This window comes from Syngnathus floridae, chromosome 16 (genome assembly GCF_059516105.1).
Source record: "Syngnathus floridae isolate MCC-2025c chromosome 16, RoL_Sflo_1.0, whole genome shotgun sequence".
Taxonomy (NCBI): domain Eukaryota; kingdom Metazoa; phylum Chordata; class Actinopteri; order Syngnathiformes; family Syngnathidae; genus Syngnathus; species Syngnathus floridae.
The window spans coordinates 5,269,254-5,296,457 of NC_142428.1; the positions used below are offsets into that span (position 1 = coordinate 5,269,254).

Here is a 27,204-nt window from a genome sequence, read left to right on the forward strand (position 1 = left end):
ATTATTTTGGAAGACCTTGTGTTATTCCTAACAACACAATGTTTTATTTTGAAAGTACTCTGACGCCATTTCCGACGCGCGCGCTCGCGCTAACAGTGAGCTAATCGACTCCTTGTCATCATCTACGACTCTGTACTAAGGAAAACACAGTAGAGTATCGCCAGGTTTTCTGCACTACCATCCGATCGTGCAATCGTGACTTTTTCCCCGATTTTCTCTGAGCTCCGACACCCAATCCGTGCGTCGCATCGGCGGGTTGTTTTCATCGAAGTTTCCCCCCCTGGAGGTATGCATCGCCCCGGCCCTTGTTAGCGCGGAGCTGGCTGTGAAACTTTAATCCCCGATAGCCGATCAGGATGAAGTTGCAGTGCGATGTGGAAGTGGTCAACCGTATGCTTCCCACCTTCGGTATGAAAAGTCGCGGCAAGGGGGTAAGGGCGGTGCTGTCCATCGGGAAACACTTGGACAAGACCAGTCAACGCGGGAATGTCTACTTGATGATCTGCACGGCCAAGGACAGAACAGGATCCAAGTATAAGGTCTGACAAAGCTGACACGATTTACTTGATGTGTTATGGCTAATTAAGTCTCGTACGCCATCTAGCGGAAGAGGATTTAATTATTTTGCCTGTCACTATACGTCGGTGGTAAAAATACAATAGAGTAGCTTGTTGAAATATATTTTTCATATATAAATATATATTTTTTTGTGGAGAGTAATAAGAGACACAATTCACTTGTCTCGCTTCATATTATTATTTTTAGTTTATTAATGTAGCTAGAAACAGAAAGAAAAGAAATTAGCTGTCTCATTTGACACCCTTGAAATTTTGTCCCAATCTCATCTACCATTTTTTAAATATTGTGACACTGCAAAAGTGACGCACGCACACGTTCCTGTTTAAGCCTGTGGAGAGTTTGACCAACGTTGTGTCATCTTGTTGTGACATGGAATTTTCCACTCGTTGAACGTGATCCAATTTTGTCTTGCAGCTCAAAGACAACATTGAGAAGTTCTTCACGTGGTTTGTAGAGGAGGGCAAGGCCACGGTGAGATTAAAGGAACCTGCTGTCGACATCTCTCTGAGCAAGGTAGGCGCGTCATTGATTTATCAAAAGGCATCGAGAGGCATTCAATTGCCTGTTTGTTACCCGTACAAAAAAGCGTTTGTTTTGACGGCCGTGGCCAGACACCCTGGCAGCCTCATTGCTTCCAGTGGCTGCCATGCCTGAATGCTGTCAGGCAGCTGTGACCTTTCACCTACATTTTGAACACGACTGACAATAACATTCACTTTGCAAATGCCCGACAGTGGCTTTAGACGACGGTTCGAGTACTACCCATTTTGGAAAAGGCCGCAAAATGATGTCTGGCGTCCACCATATCAACACGCTGATGATGTCACTTGACACTCAGGCCGACGCAAACAGCTTGAAGAACTTCCTCTCGGCCGCCCGCTTGGCGGACAGGGGGAGCGAAGCCAGCAGCCTGCCGCTCTCCACTCTCACGCCCGTCCGAGCCAGGGATGTGGAGCAGCCTAAGAAGAAGATGACCATCGTCTCCAAGAAGGACTACCCGCTCACCTGCAACTTCCCGTACTCCCTGGAGCAGCTTCAGGTCTCCTACTGCAAGCTGTCACGCATCGATACTCGCATGCTGTCACTGAAAGGTATGTGATGCTCAAAGAACATGATCAGTACACTTGGATGCCTCACATATTTGTTTTTGTAGCTCTTCGCAAGCTGGACCTCAGCAACAACCACATCAAGAAGCTCCCGGCCACCATCGGCGATCTGGGCTGCCTGTCCGAGCTGATCCTCCACAGTAACCACCTGGAAACTTTTAGCGAGGCCCTCTGTCTGTCCACATTACAGCAGACCCTCCAGCTCCTGGACCTCAGTCAGAACCGTCTGCAATCGCTTCCCACTCAGTTCTGCCAACTCCGTGAGCTGGTGAACCTCAAGCTGGATGAAAATAAGCTCGTCTCTCTGCCCTTCCACTTGGGACGTCTCGCTAAATTGAGGTTCTTGTCGGCGGCCCACAACCAGCTAGCCGCACTGCCCGGCAACTTCCGCAAGCTAAAATTGGAGAACTTGGACTTATTCGGAAACCCGTTCGTCCAGCCCAACCCTCTGGACGACACCATGAGGCTGGCGTTCCCGGTTCCTCTTCAAGAGCTAGCTTCCAGGGCTGTAGCTAACCTCAGGTGTTTTAAAATCCTGCATTACACACATAATCAATCGATCAACAATTTTGTATAACTGGTGCCACCTCATCATCTAATGAACTTTCATTTTCTTCCATCAGAATCCCATACGGACCTGACCTCATCCCCACTCACTTGTGCCGAGACCTGGAATTGGCCAAGCTTTGCGACTGCGGCCGCTTCTGCGTCAGCTTTTACATCAAGACGTGCGTGAGCATGAACCTGCACCAAGTTTCTCACACGGTGGTTCTCGTGGACGATATGGGAGGAACTGATGCTCCCGTGCAGCAGTACTTTTGCTCCCTTTCTTGCTACTCCGAATTCTTGGACAATTCTATCCAGAGGGGAATCAGATGAGGATGGCGAGGACGTGGCACTTTTTGAACTCAGTATTTTATTTCTAGAAATAAGAAGTGGCAAAAAGAGGAGGCAAGTATTTCTACTCCAGCTGAATTGTCCTGCATCCTTCTACTGACCTATTTGCATAATGCAATTAAGATGTGCTGTGACCTCATTGCCTCTCTCTCTCTCTCTCTCTACCAGAAGGCTAAATAAAGAGTTTGTGTTGTGCTCGTGACCTACTATTTTTCTATATGTTGAAAATTTCAATAAAAGTATTTGTTTCAAGAAGTTCATTGTGGCACTTCAAATAATTTGTTTTAATTTTGAATATAATTGTGTATAATTCATAGTATAATTAATTAATAATTGTATATAATTGTAAATAATTCTGACAATTTTTCAATTAATATTTAATTTGCTTCAAGCCATTTATCACTCAATTGAAGATTTCTGTAAAACTGACACAGTTGATAGAATAATTCTATAAACTCCTGTTCAGATGCCAGATTTTGTGATTTAAAGAAAAATGACAATCTAATAATTCTTTAGTCAAGTTCATACAAGAGGGAGTTCTGAAAGGTAAATCCTGCCGATGTGGCGTGATCGCTAAACACTATCTCGTTTCCGTCTTGGTCGATTTCTCTCAGTGAGACAGGCGGCAAATTCTTCTCTGGTTCTGGTTTTCGGATTATCTCCTTTTCTGGCAGGTTCTCTGCCTCCTCTTCCTTCATCCTCGCCTCATCCTTTGTGGAGGTTGGGCTGCTTTCCTCAGTTTTCTGGGTTATTTTGTCGCCTGCTCCTATGTAAGAAGGTTTTTCTAGTGTCTCACTTGTTTTTGTGGTGTTTTTAAAGATTATTTCTGTGGGCGTGGCTTCACCAGATGCCTCCTGTAGTGTCTCTAGTTCCATCTGGTAAAAATAAAATACATATTTTATTTTCTCTGTGAATATTTTACAATATATAAAATAGAAATCTTCAATGAATTTTATTTGATTTAAAAAAAACATTATTTTATGTATGTTTAGAGGGAAGCAGTAACACACTGACAATAAATGATCTAAATATATATTTTTGACTGGGTCATTGCATCCATATAAATTGCCACTAGATGGCAGTATTGGTCTGTAAACGACTTATCTTTGTATTTTATCTGCCTGACGTCTTTAATTTAATTTAGTAAAAATTAAACTTTTGCTTGTATTATATACTTTATACTTTTTATTTTTTATTAGAACAACTTGGAAGACAACCAGGATTACGGAATGGATTGTGTTCTATTTTAGTTTTGATGTTATATAGACATGTTGTCATCAAATGTCAAATTTAATTGCAACTACTTTGTGACACCACCCGTGATTGTTTGGAGGTGTTTTCTTTTTTTTTTTTTTGGAAAGTACATCCAGTGATTAATTGGTTACACCCAGAGATTACTCGATCTATAAAGCCGACTCTGAGTCATACTTACAAAACGTTGTATTCTAAACGATACATAATTATCTAATATAATTTGTCTAATGAATCTTTTTTTTTGTTAGTCATTTGTTTTAACTTTTTGTCTGATTTTTATTTTTTGTACTCCTTTTTCTGCAGCTGTGGTTGTCTAAATGAAGTTGAGTTTTATATAAGGAATGACAAGCAGGTTATGAGTGACGACTCACCGTAACATCCTTCTCTTTGATTTCCGCAGCTTCTTCCACTTGAATGTTCTCCACTTGGCTGCTTGAGTCTAAACATGCATCTTGACTTGCCGGGTTTATTTGAGAGTGCATTCTCCGTGGTGCATCATCTTCCCACACTTGAGCCTCATTTTTATTTTCACCGAGGTTAGTCTGACTTTCTTGAATGCACAGTACATCCTGTTCTTCATTTTCTTTTGTGTCCTCTTCTCTTCGTTTCCCTGTCAACGGCTCCTCTTCCCACACAGAAGCATGACTTTCTTTTTCATTGAGGTTGACCTGACTTTGAAGGGCATCCTGTTTTCCACTTTCTTCTTCCTCCTCTATGGTCTTTTTTTCAACTCCTTGTTCCTCTTCCTCCTCAAGCTCTTCACATGTTCTCTTCTCTGTGAGCTGCTCCTCCTCACTAATATCGACTTCTTGGCGCTCACCTATTTTAGGTTCCTCACCTTCATGATAATCCTGGTCTTTCTTCGTCTGCTCTTCCATCGCTGCATTTTCTTGCATAGAGTCATCCTTCACTTGGGTGTTTGGATTTTCCACATCGCTAGAAGGTTGGGTGGGGATCTGGAGATCAACACTTGCTGGGTCTCCTTGATTGGAATCAATTCTCTGTGACTCATCTTCTTCCTTCACTGGATCTTCATTTTTATTTTCAATGTGGTAGACGAGACCCTCTTTAATGTGAAGTACATTCTGGTCTCTATTTTCTTCAAGTTCTTTTTCCTCCTCCACAAGTTCTTCATCTGTTCCCTTGTCTTTCAGCTGCTCCTCCACACCTGTGTCCTCTTCACCAATCACAGTCTGACCTCCGTTCTGACCTTTTATCACCTCCCCTTCAATTAGTTGACTTTCTTCACCTTCCATTTTCTGTTCCTCCGTGTCACCTTCCGAGATGTTATTACTCCAGCAGAATTCCATCGCGTCATTGGAAGGAAGGACGGGCAGTGTGACCGTCAGTTGTCCTCTCTGCTTGCTGAACTTGGCTTGTCCTCTATCTTCATCCACTGGGTAGGAAAGAGGCAGCTCCAGCCGGTAGGCGGGTGTCTCAGACTCCAGCAGCAGACTTTTCTGCTTCACTTCAAGGTTGGCGTTCGCGACTGACTTCAGGAGTGGTACATCGATAGTGACAATAATTTCTTTGGGCCTGGGGCTCTTTCCAGAGTCCCTGGAACATCTGAAGTCCTGCAGGTCGATAAATGATCGATATTTGACGGAGTAGCTTGGCTCAGTGGGCGCTTTGCTTTTCTCATCCTGAATTTTAAAGCTCTGCGGTTTGAGATCAGGGATGGTTTTTGTTTTTTTTTCATCTGGGTATGGGAAGGCAAGCGGGTGGTCTTCAGGAGGCTTAGCTATATATCCAGGAATGGCTTTACGGATAACACAAGGCTGAGGCGTACCTTTGTACTTTGTGTTCATCTCCCTCACATTGTTTTTATCCAACGTCACCTTAAAGGCATCTTGGATTCCCTGAATGGCCGTGCTGATTACCATTTGCATGAATTCTGCTTTTTTATTCGCTATGTGGAGCGTGTCAGGGTGGAAAATGACATCATAGATCATGACTTTATTCCCCTTTGGATCTGTGTCTTGCCTTCCTGGGTGGAGATTGTGAGGGAGTGACCAGCATTGCCCTCTGCGACCATCTTCTGAAACACCCCACTTACACTCAGGCTTCCCAACTTTGTCATTAGCGCAGATGTTGATGTAGCACTTCTGCTTGCGGTTCACACTGGTCCTCAAAGCCCTGAATGGCTTCGGGTGGATGAACTCAATGGTGTTACCCCTTTCCTTCTCCAGTATAGCAATCTCCTCCTCGTAGATCCTCCTATTCTCCGGATCTGCTATCTCTTGGGCGTAATCATTCAGCATTTCCCTGAATTTTTCATCTTTAAACGCCTTTGTCAATCTTTTTATTTCATCTCCTGTCATGTTGAGCTCTTTTAGCTTTTCTCCGATATCCATGATGAAGTAGAGTAATCACAAATAACCCAGGGAAATTAATTTAAAGATATTATATTAGGACAACAGTGTAGGTTTTGCCTTTGGATCACCTGCAATGAGAACACCCAAAAATGAACATGTTAGGTAGCATTTGTTTCCTATGCCCAAAAAAGCGATTTTAATATGATTAAAAAATGATTTCCTGCAGTTTGGCATCGTTAATAGCACCAGTAAACAAATATGATGATGATATAGGCTTTGATTAAGCATGAACTCATCTAAAGGCAGTTACACTCGTGACGAACAATGCAAAAAGTTAGCTTTTAAATTGTTTGAACTTACCGTGCATTTTCCCGAATTCAAAGTATGTCTTCAGTTTGATTTCAATATGTTTGCCGTTATGGAGGAGCTAAGACAATCTAGCTTCGTTCTATTCACTTCACCAAATTTGTCATGCGTGTACTGTAACCATAGAAACGAATACACTTTTGACACGTGGGAAAAAATAAATTAAAAAGAGAGCAATAATTGTTTTTTATGTTCTTGTCAGTAATCTACACCGAATGGCACTAATACTATTTAAAAAATTGTATGCACATTTCCGGCTTTTTGTTTTTTCCTGTTTTGCCAAACCAATCAATTGAAGGTCACATGACTTCCTTTTATCCAAAACCATTTGACGCAACATAAATTTATGGACCGTTTTAAACTATAATTTACGGTGTTTTATTTAAATTTTTGTTATTTTTCCTTGTTTTGCTGAATTCATTTCTTTTACAAGTTGTTGTAATGTTTTAATATGGCCACCAGACGGCACTATTGACCGCGTTCCAGGGGACGAATCAAGCCGCGTGTTAAGTCGGTCAGTAAGGCAAAGGGGCGAGTGTGCAGGCAAGCAATATGATTGGTCGCGCCCCCAAGAGTTCATTTTTCTCTCTCTCTGATAGGAAGAAAGGCCCTGTTGCTAGGTGAAACCGCTACCAGGAAGAAGCATGGGGGAGGCATACTGACGCACTGGATGTAACTTGCCTTATATAAGTTACATAAAAAAATCTAATGACAATTATTATAGTCTAATTTGGTATGTAATCGTAACGAGGATAAGGTGTATTGAAAATGAATGAATGGCTCATATAAGCATTAAAGGTTATGAGGCAGATGTGTACCACTGCTCACATTGCTGCCCTCTTTTGTATATCATACTTGAATGAAAGTGTGTATATTTTCAATGTGAACAAAAATGAATGGGATTTAATGGCGCGCAATAAAGGCCCAGAGCACACTCAACATTTTTGGTCTGCCCTGACTCACTGAACACTTTGGCAGCCTCGTGAATAAACAAGACATGACGTCTCTGCGTGGTCTTACAAAACCGAGCTTTTATAGCACCGATAAACCGATCAGTGGGCCAGAAAGGAAGTTGTCCCACATATTCGTCAGCACATTTGGGAGGATGCGCGTGCACGTTCCAGACCAAAAAAGGGCGGCGAGGGCGAATAGTGTGACACGGAGGGTGTGGGAAGGCGGCACCAGAGAATTGCTGACTCAACTGAGAGCCCACACCTTGTTTTTCCTGGATTAGATACTGGAAAAGTTATGACTAAAAAGTAGAAAACAACCAACAAAGACAAGTGTGAACAGTAAATGAGTCATCTTTTTAATTACAAATATGTATTAAATAATATGAAAGTTACACATAGAGGTATGCGGTAATCATAAAGGTATCGTAGTAATGGCGATTACATTTTATTTACATTGTTGGTATATGTATTTCAACACGTTCCTCAAATAGGACACGCAACAAAACATTCACATATGTGTCACAACAAATAAAAAAAATGTTGCAGAAGGGTGGAAAATATGAAATTCAAAGTTGTACAAAGGCTTTGGCAAAGAGTGCATCCATTTAACAAAAAGAATCCTTTTGTGTAAATGTACAAATGAGCAGTAGAGATGTAAAGGTCCAGTGCATGTTTTTTTTCTTTGTTTTGTTTTCTTTTCTTTTCTTCCTATGAGTCAAGACGGCCGTATGTGCCAGGCCGCTCCCTGCATTAGTTAAATGTTCCTTGCCTACTGAGAGCCGGCAGGTACCAGCATGCTTATTGTGGCCAGGCTGGGTTTGGCAGGAGGGTTTTTGCCAGTGGCCATCTTGTTCAGGTTCCGAACGTCGGCCTGCCAGGTGGGAATTTTCTTGGTGGTCATGTGACGCCGGGCGTGTTTGGTGAGGTGATCGCTGCGCATGAATCGCCGATCGCACACGGGGCACACGAATTTCTTCTCGCCGGTGTGCGTCCGCCGGTGGCGGGAGAGCTCGTCGGAGCGGGCGAACCTTTTGTCGCAGCCGTCCCAGCTGCAGCTGAATGGCTTTTCACCTACAATTAAAAAAACGAGAAGGTGGTGGTCAGCAAAGTCACTAGAACATAAATTAGAACACACAATTTTTATGGTACAACCAGGACATCGAGGCAGTCGCACTGAATTCCGCATCTGTGTGAGTCATTAACAACAAAGGGCCCAAAAATCCTCACCTGTGTGTGTGCGAAGATGAGCCTTGAGGTGCGAGCTCTTGAAGTACGTCTTTCGGCAACCAGGGAAGTTGCACACATAGTTCCTCCGGCGGGAAAAGTCCATCTTTGTGGCCGCCGCACCACCGCCGAGACCCGTGGGCACGTGGACCGGAGCCGGTGCCAGCGGGAGCAGTTTGGTGTTGCCCAGCGTCATGACAGTCTGAGGTCCGTGGGAGGCCTGGGAGACCGAGGACTGGGGGAGGACCAGCATCACCGTACCCTGAGGCACCGCCGAGCCCACGATGAGAGACTGCTGCACTGCGGCGGGATTGGCGGAGCCAGGCTGAGACAGAATGGGCGCAGCGGCGGTCCGGGCCCCGGCGGACGACGTCTGGACCGTGCTGGGGATTAAGGTTGATATAATACCTGATTGGGCGCTAAAGGGGAACATCTGGCAGATGATTTGAGGGCTGGTGACTGGAGGCGGGGTCAGGGTCGCCTGGGCAGGGGTGCTGTTTAGCTGTTGACTGTTAATAGGAACGGGAGTGGAGACAGTGTCCAAAGAAGGTCTGGGAGGACCAGCCTCTGTTGTTGAGCGTATGCCAGGAAGAGGAAGAAGAGGAGATGGAGGTGTGATGCTCTGCTGCAGCTGGCGGGCTGTCGCCTTCTCTAAATTGGGGGCCACTGGAATGTGGTATTGGCACGGGGAGCTGTCCGCCGTGTGGCGGATTACGCTCGTCGCCATGGACCTGCAGGGAGGGGCGAGTGAGGGTGGGCTCTTGGCCACGGAGGAGGCAGTGCATTGCGAGGACGCGCCGCCGCTGGAGGATGAGGTTTCGGCAAAGCTGGGGCTCTGAGGCGGAGTCATACACTGTGACGAGACCAAAGACAAAAATCAGGAGAAAGGTACTAACAAGTCTTAGGTGGTCATATTTTGTTCAACAGAGGTAACATTTTAATGAGCCTTCATGCATAAACAGTGTGAGATCATCAGGTGTGCTGTGGGAAATCCCAAATCGCTTGAATGACTACAAATAATGCACCCTTGTTCATCTTCCTATCCATGCTGTCGACATAGGATGGTAATTTACACATTGATCCACTTTTGGTGCATTTTTTGTTCACTAAAGCACATCTTTCTTTTCTTATATATTTTTCTTATTCACTGCCAGCCCAGGTAAAATAATGTACCTTTGACTTTTATAGCCATCAATGGCAGTGAATGAGATAAGAAAATCCTGCCATCTCATTTCATAGTTCTCCTGCCACTGGATAGATGATCAAGTAAATATTTGACTACACTAAATAGACAAGTTGTTTAAATACTGTAAAATGGCTCGATCAGTCCATCTTCTGATCGGATCAATAGACTGTTATTGTTAATGGGTCTGTGAGTTCCGGACTGTGGTGGGATTCTTACCAGAGAGGAAAGGGACACAAAGTCTTTTGAGGGCTCCGGGAGCTCGGGTGGCAGGATGGAGTCGCAGGAGTCCGAGGCCGGGGTCAGGGGTCGAGGCTTGCAAGGGTTAGGCCTGTTGCTACCAACAAAGTGACCCCAGGAGCTCATGCACACCAGCGCCTCAGCGGCCTCCAGGTCTGTGTACTCCAGACTGGGAGAGCATCTGCTGTTGCCACTGGGGACGGGCTGCTCGGTGGTGTCGTGCCTCCTCCGCTTTGCGTAGGACCCGCACTGATCGACGGACTTGTTCTGAAGGAAAGAACGGCGTAAACAAGTTGAGTTTGCATCACGGCACGGAAATGGGAAGAATTGGCTGCTCAGTCATTATTTCCTGCATCTCAACTTGGAAATAAAGTGAAAGGGTGGAGGGCTGCTGACTACACCCTGGCCCAGTATGCACTGCCCCACATTTAGAGCCAGGACACCTCCCATAGCCAAATATAGACCAAAGAGTGACGTGCTGGCCAGATGGGCCATGTGAAATCCCCTATAAAGCTGGTTTGCCTCTGGAGGATTGCTCATACCAATTATGCCTTTTTACAGTAAACAATCACGCAACTTAGATTTACATGCAAAGACGCGTTAATGAAAAAAAAAAGAGTTATATGTCAAACTGACATTGGCACATAATAAAAGACTGGGGGAAAATGATGACGAAATGTACCCCCAAAATGACGTATAGTTCGATATCGAGATAAAAGGATGTTGTCATTCTTCAAAAGTGACCTCACGTTAACGGTAAAACAAGTCATCACAGTCAAAGGCTCATCAACAAGTTAGGGAACAAAAATTAAGACACAACTATATAGAAAAATAAAAAAAACGTGTCTTACCCCGCGAGGGTCCATTTCAATATACTTCCGGGATGGCATGAGTGAACAAAACGTTCAAAATGTTACTTTTTCTTAGTGGTCAAAGCCCAGTTAAGTGAACAAAGAGACGGCGCTTCCCGGTGCCGCTGCTTGTTCTGAGGCAGGGCAGAGATTGCTTCTTTTTTTTTTTCCACCACTCTCGGACTGGCTCCCTCTTTTCTCTCAGCTGTGTGAGTAAAACAGGGGGCGGAGAGAAAAAAGAAAAACAAAACTCGCAATGCACACCGTGCGGGTGGCAACACTCGGCCAATGGCAATCGTGTGTGTGCTGCGCCTCGGCCAATCGGAAGGCGGCGTGCGCGTGGACAGTGCGTGCTCAGCGGGCGGTTGGAGGAAACGGGGTGCGTGGCCGTTGGTAGGCGTGGCCTCGCGAGTCAGCAGTGTCAGAGTAAACCCGGTGAACTGCTATCCGTTAAACTAGGCGAAAGGTCGATCGAGTGTATGCTGCCTTCGCGTACTGTAGGAATTTAGAGACATCATACGTTTGGCAGTGTCGCGCATTCGAAAGGATAGCAAATTGTAAATGCGAGTGTATCGACATAATATGTCGTCTAGTGAAAAAGTGGCAAAATAACCCCACTGTGTACTTGAGTAGAAGTAAAGATGCTTGTGTAAAAAAAAAAAAAAAAAATACTGATTCTGCACTACGAGCAAGAGTTAAAAAAATGTCTAGGTCAGCTTTTCTCCACATGGCTTGGGGAAAAGTTTAAAATATATCGGTACAAATATATGTTACGGGGTGATTTGGAAAGGCGACTATTTTAGGCAAAGCGACACAGCTGATGACGTAAACGCAGCGAGAACTCCGTAACGTCAGTATCTGCTTAATCCGATGGTCTTTAAATGCAGCATTGTCGTCGACTGAAGCGCGCGCCTGTTATTTGTTTTTACGGTGTTTGTGCATCAGCTGATAGAGAATTGACAAAAACGATTTAATTTTAATTTTAATTAATTATTTTCGTGCTTGCAGAAGTGTTTTTATACACACACACACCCCATATCGACACTGTGTTAATGATTCCAGCACACCCACAACCCTAGGATAAGCATGAATAAGAAAATGGATGGATAGATGGATTAATATATATTTAAAACATATATATTATGAGCCTATGTGTTCTGAGGCTTTTGTTAGAGGTATTGCAAGGTTTTATTTGTATTTTTGAATTGCATGTAAGCCACGATCATGCTCTCTAGGATTTACTGTATGGACCCACAAACTCCAAGTTTCTAACCCTTCCATTAAAGTGATGTGTTGTATCAATTCATGAGCACGTTTGGGATGTGCCTACTATGCTGTGAAGACTCAATCTTGATGCACAAAAAAAAAAAAAAAAAACACATTCCAGTCTGCAGAACAACTGATAACCGAAAGCGACATTCCTTCTTCACACAGATAATGCAAACCTTCTTAAAACTTCACATCTCTGATCGTACACGGCCATTTGTTATACAAAAACGCATATGCAAGAAGCAAAGTTAGCATTGACCTACATATGACGTTATATCACACTGTGTAAATGAAAGGAGCATGTGTCACAAGGCCTATTCGGGCAAAAGAATGCAGCCAGGAATATCCACTGCTGAAGTTTATATAATAAAGAAAATTAACAACACAGTTTTTGCATTGAGATTTTCTTTATGAGTGTCTTTCCTGTGCTTGCGTGGGTTATCTGTCTTATTCACACGTTCCAAAAACAGCCATGCTAGTCTCATTGAAGACTTGAAATTGTCCAATGGTTGTTTGTGTGTTATTTGCCCTGCGATTGGTTGGCAACAAGTCCAGGGTGTACTTTGCCTCTCACTCAGAGTCAGCTGGGAAAAACTCGCGCGATCCAGTAGAAGTAGGTGTGTGCGCCTAGCAACCACTGCAGACCTGTGTCTCCGTGTGTGTGTCCTATACAGTCTAAGCATGACTGTAGGGTGCAATGAGGGCAGTGTGTGGCATTGCAGAGGAGCGGTAAGGGGTGAGGGAGTGCACGCAGTGCAGAGGTGGGGGTGGTCGAGTAAACGTGCGACAGGCAGCTCGCTCCTGACTGCTGTTTGTGCGCTAAAGTGGGGAAGTCCGCTTCAACTTAGTTAGGGAATCTGGAGGAAAGGTTATGCGGGCCCTGGCCAGGCCTCTGCATGCACACCTCCTCCTGTGTGCCGCCCCCCCCAGTCCAGGAAGTCCAGGAGTCATCGAGGATATGGAGGGAGGGAAAGGGGAGTTGCCCGTGCAGGGTTAAATATACCACCCCAGGGCCATATTTCACAAACAGCTCCTGCAGAGCTCTCAGACAGGCAGCTGAAGACAACAGTTCCATTTGCAGTGCACATATAGACTAACAAGCTATGGACATTTTTAGAATCTGGTTATTTTGTGACCATTGGAAATTTGAAATGTTACCTATCAATGTCCCCAAATGACAACAAATCCATTAAACTTGACTTTCAGCTTGGCGTGCAAGCAAAACTTCTTTCAGTACGCTTATCAAGTCACAGAAGATTCAAGCACATGTTCCACGAGAACCAAGAACGTACTTGCTGAACTGCAGCAGCGGTGATGATGTCATTGGCGTGAACATGGCGGAGGCTTTGTGGAGCTCAGCAGACGTGGCCCGGCCCCCTTTTCTCTCCCACACATGAGCAACAACAACACATTCCACCACAAGCCGCCGCTTCCCGATTGGTCAGCGGGAGTCACTGAGGCCAATCTGCTGCTAGGAGACACTGATTGCCAGATTGCTTGCTCGCTTGCTGGCTGGCTGTCTGTTGTCATGGCAACTTGAAGAGCAGGAGGCAGGGTTGCCGGGCTCCCAACGGCGGAGCCTCCCCTGGAGATGCACTGAGCATGTGCGCCGCCTAATGATGTTTCTGCAGCTGCTATGGACTGCAAAATATGTGGAATTGTCATCATATGGATTGTAGATCACAACCTCGGTGTTACTCGGGCCATTTCCACTGCGCTGCTCCTCATCGGAGATGATCGCTGCTATTTTCAGTGCACACAAGAAACAAAGGAGAGCTTGTGTTATGTCATAACAAGTGTGTACACAGCCAGTTCATCAGCTCCCAGCAGGAAGTTTTCAGTTTTCTACCACCCAGAATGTTTCTGTGAAACTGACCCACCCATAAACAACATGCGCTGTCAGAAAAAAAAAGGGAAGTGCTAAGAGACAGTCTGGCGCCACTTGGAATTATTCTTACAGTGAATGTTTGAGCACTCACTTGAATAATAGCAATAACAGAATATTAGTGGGTTTGAATGCACATACAATGTCACCTTAGGCACAATTATGCTTTTTTTTAAATATTAAATTAGACATGTAAGATTGATTTGCATAAAAATGAGGAAAAAAAGAGAGACCATATGTTAGACTGTGATTAAAAATGTAAAGGTATGTAATTGGCATGCATTGGAAAGAAAACTGAGTGAGATTAATCAATATATACATGGCAAGTGTGAATAACCTACCAATAAATAATTGAACAATAAATAAATGAAATCTACGCAGAGATCAGGGTACTGCATGAACAAAGAAATCAGTGCAATAAATAAACATCATCTGGATGCGAGTGATGACGTCAGAGCAAACTGCGTCATTTACGTAAATAGTTTTGACAGAAACAAGAGAAAAATAAACATTTTCTTTTATAATGTTTGTCCTCATTAGGATCACGATCAAACATGCTGACCACAAGACCAATTTGCTACTCGTCATGGAGCTAGATATTGCATTTTATAAGAGACAAAAAATGTCCTCAGATGCTCTCCCATATTTTGCCTTTTTTTGGGTTGGCTGACTTTCGAGCACAGAAACAGAAAGTGTGAGGTGGAATGAGGACAACGGAGGAGGAAATTTGGCATAGTAGCTGGAGAGAGGGAGAGAAAGCGATGATAAGCGACGGAGTCAAAAAGACTTACAGCAGATGGCTTTATCCTAAAGCGATGAAAATATGCAGGGGGGGGGTATGGTAATGTTTGGCGCGTGTGCTTAGTTAAATGATATCTTGCATCACACTCTGCATGCACTCTGGACACACCCATGAAAAATCCGATCAACCGGTGCACGCCTACTGACCTAGTTTTTCCAATTAAGATCCGTATATTTAAAAAAAAATAAAAAATCCCGTTCGTGGTTTTTATCAATGTATAGTTTGAGAAAGCTTCTAAAAATATTCTTTTTTTTTTAAAGGGCCAGCACAGGAAATTGCATCCAGGTGGTGTTAGAACCCGTACATGCTTCCTGAGTCCCCACAGTGTTGAGTCTATGCCCATTCAGACATCTGCTCCTGCAAAATTTTCAATACATCCATCATAAGACTTCGAGAAAGACAGCAGCACAAGCAAGCTTTTATTGAGTGCTTTGTGCATTGAAATTCTTACAAAAACAAACAAAAAAAAAGCAGAGGCTCCAATAAAATGAAAAACCGCTGGTCCCTTGACACATAATAAATCCATAAAAAAACATATTAGCAATGATAGACATCTGAATATTTAAAATCCAAAAAACCCCACAACCATTCTCTTAATAAATATATACACAAATAAGTACTGCCATACAAAGAGGATCAGAAGAGTAAATGTAAGCATGTTTTTAAAAGGATATTTACATCTATTAATGCTGTCATGTTTTTTTTCTGCATACAACTATCATATTGCACTTCCAAAACAAGATGGCGACTATGGTCGACCAATTAACCCAGTAATGTAGCTCGTTAAAAATCTTTCACAAGGGGAAGATGCATTTTAGCCTTCTATTTAAAAATACTATAGAGGCTATTATTTCAATTGGTCAGAAATCGAAGCCATTTCACTCTCAAACAACAAGTGTCTTACTCTTAAAAACCTGTACATATGTCTACCCTAATTATACAAAGGAGATTTTTACACGCTAAATACTGCCACGTTTTTTTTTTAATAATCTCATTAATGTTGCAGTCGGTTTACGAGCTGCACAACTAACTATTCATCATAACCGGTTGTAATCATCAGTGCTATGGCTTGATTAATATCAGCTATTTCTCCTCACAATATTTCAGGATATCGAGGAACACTGCTGCTTTTTTTTTTTGCAATAGGAGAATGAGGTATAGCAGCAACACAGAAGCATCATATAAAACACACATATAAGGAGAAAAGGGGACAAACAAAAATATTTGGACATTCATTGGAAGCAATGGGACAATAAGGCACATTAAGAGCTATATGGCTTGTTAAATACCATTATTTTGTTTTGCCTTGTAACGTGATACAAGTCCATCATCAATGCACAGTGTAAACCCTTCATCCTCCTCCTCCTCCTCCGTCCAATCAGATTTCAGTGAGAGTGAGCTTGTACATGCCGCCTAGCTCTTCCATGGAGATCTGGAAGGTGTCTTCATTGGAGTAGTGCTTGATGATGTTGTCATCCATGTGCACCAAAATCCTGGAAAAAAAACAAACAGGGTTCGGATTTATGATGATTGAAGCCAAATAAATGGAATGGATATTTTTTTCATTATTTTGGACTAATAATATTTTCATTTCAATGATTCGCTCTCGCTCTCTCTTTGAGCGATCTGTTTTAGTTGCAAATAGAAAGCGAAATCTCCCACAGGAGGATATGCCCTGAATGTGACATGAGACAAAAAGCACCTGTCAATCAGGTTTGCTCATCGTGATTCATACGTACCCTTTCTTGCACTTCTTATACACTTTTCCAACCTTGTCCAACGGCAAGTCGTACTTCTCTGAAATCTGAAAACGAAAAAAAACCTCGTCAGATTTCCTTAAGCGCTTCCCAGGTAGGCGTCCCGTCACAGCTCATTTAGCGACCATGTAGCCTCAGAGCTGCTGACGGAGACGTCTCCATCTGCCACTGATTAAACAGAAAGGTCCGCGAGTTCATCTATACGAGTTTTTTTTTTTTTTTTAATACTTACAGCGTCCACCAGGCCTTTCAGAGTGGGGTTCTTCAACATGACAGCGTCAAACACCTCCTCCGTCTCCTTGCGTACGTACAACAACACTAAGGTGAGCACACACAAAGAGGTTCATTAGTTATGGGCAGATCACTACTAAGAAAGTCAAAATATAATTTTGACAAACCCTGTCAAGTAATACCTCTAATTAAAGTGCTTAACGAGGCCTTTCCGGATAAGTAACAGGAGGTAGTGTAAAGAGCATTTGTTTTCACTCATGACTACTCGTATGAAAATGCGTTTGGCGTCATTTTAAGAAACGGCGTCACTAATGATTGACAGCTCTGTTCGACAACAACATCATGTAGCTGGCTGGTGGACCGGTTGAACTGCTGCAAGGCTTGTCAAACACCCAAAAAAAAAATTCACGTGGATGTTTTTTGTTTTCTTTAAATAACGCTCAATTCTTTTTAATCAGTTAATGATTAAAAGGGACATTTGAGGTCATGGTAGGAGCTTGATTATAAATCCTAAACAAGTCTTTATTTGCATCGATTGGATTTTGTGTGGAAATCTTCAGCGGCCTGATAAGCTGAGGAAAAAAGTTCAAAACAAATTATGTGGGAAAACAAAATATCTTGTGACCCCTTTCATGTTTTTTGCTCAAAACCTCATGATGGGAATCAACAATGTAAACGTTCTTGTTTGTACTGAGGCGTTGCAAAATAATTATTACATACACCGAGACAAAAATGTTCTTGCACCTCCTAAAATAAGAGCTTCTCACACCAATGACCTCCTGACAGCAGTCCTGCAGGAAAGGCAAATACTTTTATTTTTTGGAATTTGCAATGACAAGCAAACTAGGCTGCATTTAGCCCGCCAGCCGTCCTCAGGCTAGCTCTGATGTAGGCTAAAGGGCACAAGTTTGTTTGTGTGTGTCAGTGGTATTTCTGTTGGAAGCCAATGAGTGAAGGCCACAGCATGTGTGCGGTTGAAATTCAGAGGTGGCTACCAGAGCAAGCTGACATGCACGTGTACTAGCTTTGGCACGTTATTTTTTTTCCCCTACAGCAAATTCCCCCCCATCCTTCTACGCTGCACACACACATGCATGCTTACCTTTCTTGGGTTCCTCCGCCCTGGCTACTTTATTGGGCGGTGACCCGAACTCATCATCGCTGAAGGGCAACCTCTTCATGCCGGAGCTGCGTGGGACAAGCGGGCACATAAATCATCGCTTACGAGGTCTTAACAGCCAGTTAACAGGCAGTAAAAAGACACTGGAGAACAAACATGTGGGGATGCAACGCCTTCAAGGCTTTCCTAAAAACAACATTTTTCCCTTAGCGCCTTTTTTTTTTTTTCCTCCTCAGGAAAGTGCCAAAAGGTCACCGCGGTCGCAGTAGTGAAACCCAAATGTGAAATCCCAGCTCACCTGTCTTCTCCATCTTCTGCCGCAAAAGGCTGCAAGACACAAACAGACTCGCATTAACCCCCAATTAGATGGCCGACAAATATTTCATAGAATAAATTTAAAATGATTTCCCTCCAGTGTATTGATTGTAGGTGTTGCTGTTATTAGAATGCTATTCTGGGACCGATGAACCCGGTTAGCTCAAGAGTTTATCAGAAAGTGATAGCCAGGTTCAAAGTTAGCGGCAGCACCAAAAATAACCAAAGTAAATGTTAGCAGTAAGGGGGGAGGGGCTGTTTTTGGCAGCAACTGGCAGTTTGTTGTTTGACTACTCGGAAGCACTCAGAATTTCACGTATTTATCAATGGAGGGGAAAGGGGACATTTTTCCTGCTACCTATGGAAAGGTACGAGCCATCACTCGAATATATGATGTGCAAAATCTTACTATTTTTCAAATGACAAACCATTAGCTCATATTATGACATACAAAGGTCCGTTCGCTATCTTCTGGATCAAATATAAAAGCCACACTTGCATGTGTTGCTACGTGGTCAACCTGGTCAGAGTCCAAAGTGAACACGTCTCCACTGACAGGCTGGCGTCTGTATGCCAACACTAATAAAAATCGGAACTTAAGCGAGGGCGCTAGATGTTCTTAGTATGTGTTTGTTGCATCATACCTCTGCACGTAAAACATGGCAGAAGCATATATCTGCTAGTATGGAAGTGAGAACTCACATGACGCTGGAAGGCAGAGAAGTGAATGTCAGGTATGAAGAGCACAGGCTGGGTCTCTAGATCATTCATCATTTTGAAGATGGTCACGTCGTTGCGTTTCTGCAAGATGGGCACTTTGACATCCACGACTGTAAACAGGGTTGTAAAATAAGAAGCGGTTAAAGTCTGGTTACGGCGCCAGCGTGCCACGCTGTTGCCTCGTAACATTCCGAGGCATTGCCACTCACAGGACAGGCCCGGGGTGAGGTCGGCCACCTTGCCTTTCCTGCGGGACTGCTTCCTCTCCTCGTCTCGGATCTTCCTCTCGGCCCCCTTGTCGCAGAACACCTTGATCTGGCAGAAGGCCCGGTGGATGGGCTTGTTGCTGCGGTTGTTGTAGCTGTACGTGTCGATCTGCAGGTTGAGAGGGAGGCCCTTCACGCCCTTCTGAGATGAGAAGTCCGTGCTCAGGCAATTGACGGAGATGAAGATCTGAGGAAGGCACGTTTGGGTTTTTTAGAGAACCAATCTTCTGTTATTTGCTGAAAACTTGCTGAGGCCAAAGCCGTGTCTAATACAAAAACGTTGCTACGGTGATGTCTTGTGCCAGCATGGTGACAAGAACCTATGAAGCTTAATTCTGTCCGATTTGACTCAGTTCACTTTATACAACAGACCTAACATGATCTTTGTGAAGTATGGGAGAAAAAAAAAAATCACTAAAGCACGGGAGGGGAACTTTGAAACTTTGCACAGCAAAGCCTAAGCCGAGATTGGAACAGTCTGAGGCAGGTGTGATAACCATTTGAGCTAACTACATTCCAGACGATCCAAATACATGGAAGAAATTACATATTATACAACTGCTGGCTTTTACAGAACTAGTCATGACAGCAGCAGCAGAAGGACCGACTGAATAAATGCAACGAGCTTGTACTGTGTCTCCCTCTAGCGGGAAAATTTCGTAAACACAGGCTCGCACTTATTTCTCACTGATAGGCAAATAAACGTCGATATAATGGGCAATATTCTTGCCTAATATGAGATTTAACTTGTGCTGTTTTCTTCTTTGGATTGTATTTATAATTTTCTTTCCTTTTTATTTTTTTTTTATATGCAATTAAATTTATTTTTAATTTTGGGGGGTTATTCTTAAAGGTTTAATTTAATTTAATTTAAATTCATATCCAGTTTATATTATTATGCAACATCAATGTTCATTTTGGAAATAATACAAAACTGTTGACAAAAAACACAAATGCACTTACAAGGATGAACATCCTATGGGCCTGGAGTCATGAGACGGTTAGAGTCACATCCTGGTGTGTGTGTGTGTGCGTGAGTGTGTGCATGTGTGGCGCCAGGTTCTTTGGAGGCCCAATTATATCATTCATCTTTCCTCTCAAACGTGACAGTGAAACAACACATCAGGGCCACGGAAGGGTGAGCAAACGATATTTTCACCTTCATTCGCTCGGTTGAAAAAGGAGCCCACCCGCCCGCTGAGTTTCCTCATTCTTTGGCAGCACTTTAGAAATAATGACTTTGGTCACATGCTCATTTGCTTTGTTGCATGTTTTTTTTTCCAAAGTTTCATTTTGTTTTTACTTTTATTTTGTCTTAATCTTTGTTTGGTTTTTCTATTCAATTGTTTTTTTTGCTCCTTTTTGATGCAACTATAAATATACTGCTGTGACAGTCTGCTTTCTCTCACGGGATGAATGAAGTCTATCTCCGTCTAATCGACTCTAGTAACTGGAATATGTATACCCATGACAATGCATGTGTGTGTATGTAATTTTTTTTCCTTCTTACTTTGGCCTCTTCATTCGTGTCCCATGTGAAGGAGATGGCATTGTAGGAAATCTCCTCGATGTTGCCAATCGTGTTGAAGCTCTCTTTGTAGTCAGCTGCAGAAATTTTGACCAAAAAATATTATAGCTCCTGCATCATTAGAAATTCCAAGTTATGTATAAAAGCAATTGATTAAAAATAAATAAATATACCAATGTCGAGACACCTCTGCTTGGCAGTGTGTTGTCTTGAGTGCCAGTACTTCCAATGTTTGAGCTGGTCCTCTCTGCACTTCTCCTCCCCAAATACAACCATCACCACGCTCTGTGATAGCACAAGCAGTCTTCAGTAAACCCTGTGGGTCTTCTCGTGGGAATAAAAGTAGTACAAATTTGACTGGAGCTCATCAATTCTCACCCTGACTTTGGTGATTGGCTGCTGCAGACCTTTGTTGTCAATCTCACGAAGAGTGATTGGGTAAAACTGACCCTTGTTCAGATACGTCATGGTCCCGTCGCCTGTCTTCTGACGCAGAGACTTGGATGCTTCAAGGGTGTACTCGAAATTATTCCTACGATGGAGATATTAGGAGAAACATGAAGCTATCCATCTATTTCTACAGCGGTGAGTGATAAATGGGCTCCCTCTAGTGGAATGTGAAAGAATTACTGAAGTATATTTGGTGACTTACCCCGGCACCGTGTCAAACTGTGTGTAGTCCTCAGGTGTCATGGAGCTCATACGTAACTGAAGTTCACCCGGGAATGAAAACACCTGTACAAAGAAAGAAAAAACTTCTTTTTCTTAGCCTGAAAAATAAATTCAAAAAATAACTGAAAAGACCAACCACCAGTTTTTCTAATTACTTTCCCAATCAATTATTTTTTATCCTCATCCAGTGTTATATTTTTTGGTTAGTCTTTTTTCTTTCTGTGGTAAATGGTTAAAAAAAAATTATAAATAAGGGCCTTCGGCTGTTGTTGAGGAAACAGCACAACACTTTGTATTGCTGAGACAATGGCATAATAACACACTAGCTGCCATTTTGCCGTGTTCAAATAAAACCAATGGAGGCCAAGCCCACCTTGGACTCCACGGGATCAGGTGAAAACGCTATTGTTTGATGAGCCAGATCTGAGTGGCAAAGAAGAAGAAGAGGAGGATTCTGCTCACCTCCTGGGAACCGTCCTTAAAGCTCTCCGAGAAGGTGGAGTCCGGGGGCGTGCGGGACTGCGTGCTGGGGCTGAACTGGACCGAATTGTGGGCCAGCTGAGGGCGGTCAAAGACACCCACGTGGCTTTCGGTTTCGGCGCAGCTGTTGGGCACGGTCAAACTGTGAATGGGCACTTCGGTCTTGACGTGCGGGTAGTTCTGCAGGGCGGCGATGGACACGGTGACGGTCGTGTCTGAATGAAAGACGCCATGTGGCAATGAGATGACAATAATGGAAGAAGAAGATGGTTTAAAGGTGAAGGAGCATCTACCTGGTGATGGGAACTGATTTCTCTTGTCCTGGGCCAGTTGGAGAATGTTGAAGGGCCCCTTGAGGACTTGGATCCTGTTCTCCATGCTGGTCTCTGGAAGAGGAGGGATGCCATGTGTTGCTTGAAGCTGGTGCCTGCAGAAAAATAATACCTTTTTAAATGCCCTGCCCCAAAAATAAAATAAAATAAAATAAAATAAAATAAAATAAAATAAAATTAATGTCAGGCCGTACCTTTTGTTGGGATCCACATCAGAGACCAACGCATCTGGCTTGCCCTGGGTTATTGTTCTTTTTTCCCGGGGCACCTGTATGGGAGGGTAAACACAGCCGCTGAGCGTCTGACCACATCACATCGCCACAGGCTGCCGTCTTCAGTTACATGTGGCGCGCTTCACGGTCTGCCTCACAGATGTTGCACCACGCCAAGCATGCCGCTTATGATGAACTTGCAAAGGCACTCCATCCCCCCCTCCCCTTTGCACTTTTAATTGAGTACAAACCACTGTGATTGTGTCACGAGAAAGTTTTGACCTGCCAGGTATACCTTATAGTAATCATAGAGCAGCCCCAAAGCAGCGGCGCTATCCTCGTCCCCGTTGATGCTCATCATGGCCTTGGTGGCCGCCGTCAGGGGGTTCTCCAGGAACGACTTCCAGGCTTCATCTTCTGTGGTGAAGGAGCGACGCTGGCCGCCATAGTTGGGGTCATTCTGCACGACCAGGACGGCACGCTTGCTGGAAAGCAAAGATGACAAACGCTTAGTCATGGCCAAAAAGATCGTATCAGATTATCGGGACATCTAACGTTTATTTGGGGTGAAGTAGAGATTCTTTAAATGATCGGTGTGAATGTGAATTTGCGTATATGCGAGTCCTGTGATTGGCTGGCGACCATTTCGAGGTATAAACTGAGCCCATCCTTCTCCTTCTTCATTTTAAGGATTAAGCATGTCAATAAAAGATCACGTCAATGACGTCCTTGTCTCAAAATAGCCCAATGGGAAGTGAAAGAGTTCTTTATCTGCAAGACCAGTTGTTCAGGCTCTTCTGTGATTGTGCAACAAATCTCAGTCATGGAACGGCCGATGAGAAAAGATGCTCTACAGGCTTGGCCAGTGTAACAACTTGGGCGCCGCCATCTCATAGGCCCGCACGCCAACTGCAGGTGACGCACCAGACCGGGCCGCATTCCTGCGTTGTGGCAATTTTTTGGTTTTCAAAGGCGACGACTTACTGGAAAATGACAAGAGTAAACTTGGATGTGCCCCAGCGCTTTTGTCTTGCTTCGCCTCCTCTGCTGCTTTGTCAACACAAACTGAATATTCAGATACTTGCGTGCCAGTTTGAACCCCCTTTGGCTTGTTTTGTCATCACTGCGAGCCTCTAAGCTCAGAACTTCCTGTTCTTCGAATAGAGATGAAATTAAAACAGCCATCAACATGTAGGAAAATATTGGACTTTTTACTATTGGCTCAGGCCTGTTTGCACAGAATATATTTGCTTATGCTAATATTAATGACGAAGCCTCCACGGCATTATGAGCCGAGTTCTCGTTTAATTTAACATTTGTAATAGGGGTGGGGAACATGAGCCCCCCCACCATCATGAGCATTTGATTTCACCTGCCGTCAAGTTTTAAAAACAAATTTGAGGAACTGTCAAAAGCTCCATCCGTATAATTTTTCTCGGCCAAAACCTAGATGGTTAATTTGATATGAAAGAATTTCAAAACACTGTTGAAAATTTGACACTTTTGCATCTTTATCCATTTTTCTGTTTTGGAAACTAGCACTGATACCGTATGAATGGACCAAAGCATTAAATTAATCTCTTTTTGCTTGGCCTCATTATGGTTAAAGGTGAACCATCTTGAACAACACCGCCAAACGAACAAACGATTGTGCGGCTCAGTTTCTATGCATAGTATCTACAACAAATGCACCCTTTTCCCCCTCAATTGTTCTTGCAAAGTGTTCATTAGTAATCCTAGATCTAATTGTGCCTTTCAATAAAACCGCAACCTGATAAGAAGCATTATTTAGGAGCAATAAAACTCTTGGGAAAACAACATTCATGAGGAAAAAACAGTTTGGATGAGTCACATGGGGATTTACATTCAATTAAATAATTAAAAAAAAAGAAAAGTTGACCAAACTCATCGCAAACCTCAAAGGACCCCCCGCGTTTGCTTACATTGTTGTAGAGGAGCCAACGCCTAACAGGTGTACAATTTCATTCCAAAAAGTCTCCTTGTCATTGCCCTCGAAAAAAATTGATGATCTAAGCATATTTAGCATTAAGGAAAAAAACACCAATTTATTTGCATGCAGCAGTATGAAGCTGATGACTTTTTACACACAAAATATAGGAAGATTTAATGTGACATCACCCCCACTGCACTTTATTCCTGAACAAACATCATTAGGACTAAACACATAATAGGGCCCAACAGTTTAGCGCTCTGGGCCAAATCAAACAATCCAAAATGAAAAAAAAACAGCCATCACCCTCACAGGACAGTCCTTTTTTTTTTTCTTTATTCTGATCATTCTAACAGGCGCCTGTACTCTGACAACAGGTGCTGATCCACCTGTACAGGCTCCAACATGACAGGTGAATCACACATGACAGGAGCTGCCTGTATAAAATCACTTACCATTAACAACAAGATAAAACAAAAGAGTCATTCCTAAAGTGACATTTTAACAGCCTGGTGCGTTCAGGGGAAACTTTATAAAATAAGAAAAAAAAAACGTCAAAGGAGAAGCCGCTGGTCAGAGGGAAATCAAAACAAACTTTTAAACTCCAGGACGAAAATTGTCGTAAAAAAAAGATGTTTAAAAAAATCCAGAAAGGTTTTTATTAACAAGTGTGACTATTAAGTGTGAGGTGGTTTGTTGTGAGGGCGAGAGAGTGGCGAGGCCAGGACAACTTACTTGTCATGCTCCTGTGACATCTCGGTCGGTCGAACTGGACTTTCTAGTTGGGACTGAAAATCCGATCCGTCTTCTTTTAAGCGTAGAAAAACGGCGCCGCGAACGTTTGGATGAGGGCAGCGGCAACAAACAAGGTGTCCCCGGCGGAGTAGAACGGGTTTTGTCGGCTCGACTCGCTTTTTTGAGGGGGGGCATTACTGAGATATCGAGGCCGGTTTTTACCTGTGAAGGCGACACGGATTGGATTACAGGTGTCCGGTGGGCGGGGCCACTCTGTCCATTACCCGTTCCGAGGCCGTGATTGGCTGAGCCGGTTGACTACTTGATTCATGACAGTGAACCAGTAGTAAAAATATCAACTGAGATTTGACAAGGGTGTTTTTAAATGTCACTTTCACCTAAACAGTTATTATTAGGTATTATTAAATGTCATCATAGAAGCAAAATGTTATCTGGAAAAAAACTACTAAATAAAAGTACTTTTAATAGGAGTTATAGTACAACTCACCCAGGACTGGTCGCTAGTCAATGACAGGGCACAGACAAACATTCAGACATTCAGATCAACTCATGCTACTTGGACTAATATTTCCACATACAGTCGCCATATATTTATGTTTTTCCAGGAATTTTAATTTTCATCAGCCTTCATTTTGCACCAATTTCAGTCACCCTCAACGTAGATCATTTTAGGATTAAATAGCTTGTCACCTAAGTCCCTTAAGTGCAAAGTGGAGTACGTAAATTGCACCACGAGGTGAAGTGGTCTCATACTGCCCCCCGATTTCACCGTGTAGATGAGTATCAACCTGCAGGTAAAGCAGCATGCAAATCATCCAAGACTTGTGAAAAATTGCAAATTGCACAGTCAATTAGCATACATGAAAATCCGGAGTGAGCTTGAGGGGCAGTAAAACGCCATTTGTTTATTATCGTGCCACTAAAACGGCTGATTGAGGGGTCACAATGTGGTCTAAATAAATATAGATGATAAAAAAACAAAGCTGGAGAGAAAAAGCAATGCTTTAGGTGCAAACAAACAGCTTTGTTGGAGACAAAGGGGTCTTAGAGATGCTATCAGCGACCCCTCCCATACACACACAGACACATTGGGATAGAAACTAACTGTAATCCCCCCTCTCTCTCAACCCTCCAGCTCCCAGATCCTGCTTTACTGTTTATGTATCCCAAAGGAAATACACCTGCTTCTCTCTGAACTTGTTTGTGTTTGCATTGAGGACATGGGACAGTAGGGATGGAGAGGACGGTGTGTGTGGGAGGGGGGAGGGGGCCTTGTTGCTGATGGTAGTGGGTCCCGTCTAGATGCTGACTCGACACAGACATATATGATCTGTGAGACAACTGAGTCAATATAATGGTTCCAGACCCCCCCCAAAATTGAAGACCGCTGCCCTGAAAGAACATTATTGAGAGTGTCAGGACGTACGTTGAGGCAGGGCGTTGCAGGATTAGTTTTGCATCTTGCTCCCCTTTAAGTACTGGGTGTGTATCCGTAGGTAAGCCCCGGACTGTTTCTTTTTTTGTCACCAATTCTTCATTTGCTCTCATGTGAAACTCCTTTACGATGTGCCCCGAGGTGCTTTTCTAGCTTCATCCTTGTTTGCCTTGCAAACGTTTTGCAGTGGCCCCAGTTATACCTTTTGAAAGTAGATGGCATCACCTTGGGGAATGCTATGTTGATTCTGTTATGAAATAAAACATTTACCAAGCAAACCTGTCTTGTCCATTAATGCCATTGTACATCTCATATAGTATTGTATTAGTTTTACTGACATGAAATTATTGAATCTATCAAAACCCCTTCATAGTGTCCAATTACTTTTGTTCACATTTTTTTGCTCTCCTTATCATTATTACTCAAAAATTATTATTTTTTGCATTGAATAACACAGGCCCATTTTTTCTCATCCTGGAAGACAGTTGCTTTTTAATGACCCCTA

The 27,204-nt window shown here is 43.3% G+C and overlaps 4 protein-coding genes across 7 annotated transcripts; 1 reads left to right on the forward strand and 3 right to left on the reverse strand.

Moving 5' to 3' along the window:
- Positions 1–56: 56 nt before the first annotated feature.
- Positions 57–2,837, forward strand: lrr1 (leucine rich repeat protein 1). 2 transcript variants are annotated; one of them, XM_088401323.1, is made up of 6 exons: positions 57–286; positions 348–539; positions 994–1,092; positions 1,418–1,670; positions 1,733–2,207; positions 2,309–2,837. In XM_088401323.1, exons 2-6 carry the CDS (start codon positions 357–359, stop codon positions 2,562–2,564), a joined length of 1,266 nt encoding a protein of 421 aa, XP_088257449.1. In that variant the 5' UTR covers positions 57–286; positions 348–356; the 3' UTR covers positions 2,565–2,837. The 2 variants fall into 2 exon arrangements, with proteins under 2 accessions (XP_088257449.1, XP_088257448.1); XM_088401322.1 differs by having other exon boundaries at positions 57–539.
- A 59-nt stretch (positions 2,838–2,896) lies between these two features.
- dnaaf2 (dynein axonemal assembly factor 2) lies at positions 2,897–6,768 on the reverse strand. Its single transcript, XM_088401321.1, has 3 exons — positions 6,512–6,768; positions 4,208–6,279; positions 2,897–3,457 (listed from the first exon to the last, which is right to left on the reverse strand). The coding sequence occupies exons 2-3, from the start codon at positions 6,188–6,190 to the stop codon at positions 3,095–3,097; spliced, it is 2,346 nt and encodes a 781-aa protein (XP_088257447.1). The 5' UTR covers positions 6,191–6,279; positions 6,512–6,768; the 3' UTR covers positions 2,897–3,094.
- A 1,037-nt stretch (positions 6,769–7,805) lies between these two features.
- Positions 7,806–11,189, reverse strand: LOC148385268 (Krueppel-like factor 11). The gene is made up of 4 exons (XM_088400608.1): positions 10,969–11,189; positions 10,097–10,384; positions 8,698–9,547; positions 7,806–8,541 (listed from the first exon to the last, which is right to left on the reverse strand). The coding sequence occupies exons 1-4, from the start codon at positions 11,005–11,007 to the stop codon at positions 8,240–8,242; spliced, it is 1,479 nt and encodes a 492-aa protein (XP_088256734.1). The 5' UTR covers positions 11,008–11,189; the 3' UTR covers positions 7,806–8,239.
- A 4,141-nt stretch (positions 11,190–15,330) lies between these two features.
- grhl1 (grainyhead-like transcription factor 1) lies at positions 15,331–25,438 on the reverse strand. 3 transcript variants are annotated; one of them, XM_088400606.1, is made up of 16 exons: positions 25,244–25,438; positions 22,853–23,042; positions 22,540–22,613; positions 22,307–22,440; positions 21,996–22,228; positions 21,514–21,596; positions 21,240–21,393; positions 21,035–21,146; positions 20,844–20,938; positions 19,310–19,520; positions 19,050–19,177; positions 18,331–18,359; positions 18,015–18,100; positions 16,914–16,999; positions 16,664–16,728; positions 15,331–16,417 (listed from the first exon to the last, which is right to left on the reverse strand). In XM_088400606.1, exons 1-16 carry the CDS (start codon positions 25,261–25,263, stop codon positions 16,303–16,305), a joined length of 1,815 nt encoding a protein of 604 aa, XP_088256732.1. In that variant the 5' UTR covers positions 25,264–25,438; the 3' UTR covers positions 15,331–16,302. The 3 variants fall into 3 exon arrangements, with proteins under 3 accessions (XP_088256732.1, XP_088256731.1, XP_088256733.1); XM_088400605.1 differs by having other exon boundaries at positions 19,277–19,520; XM_088400607.1 differs by lacking the exon at positions 25,244–25,438 and adding an exon at positions 24,964–25,223 and having other exon boundaries at positions 19,277–19,520.
- Positions 25,439–27,204: the final 1,766 nt, after the last annotated feature.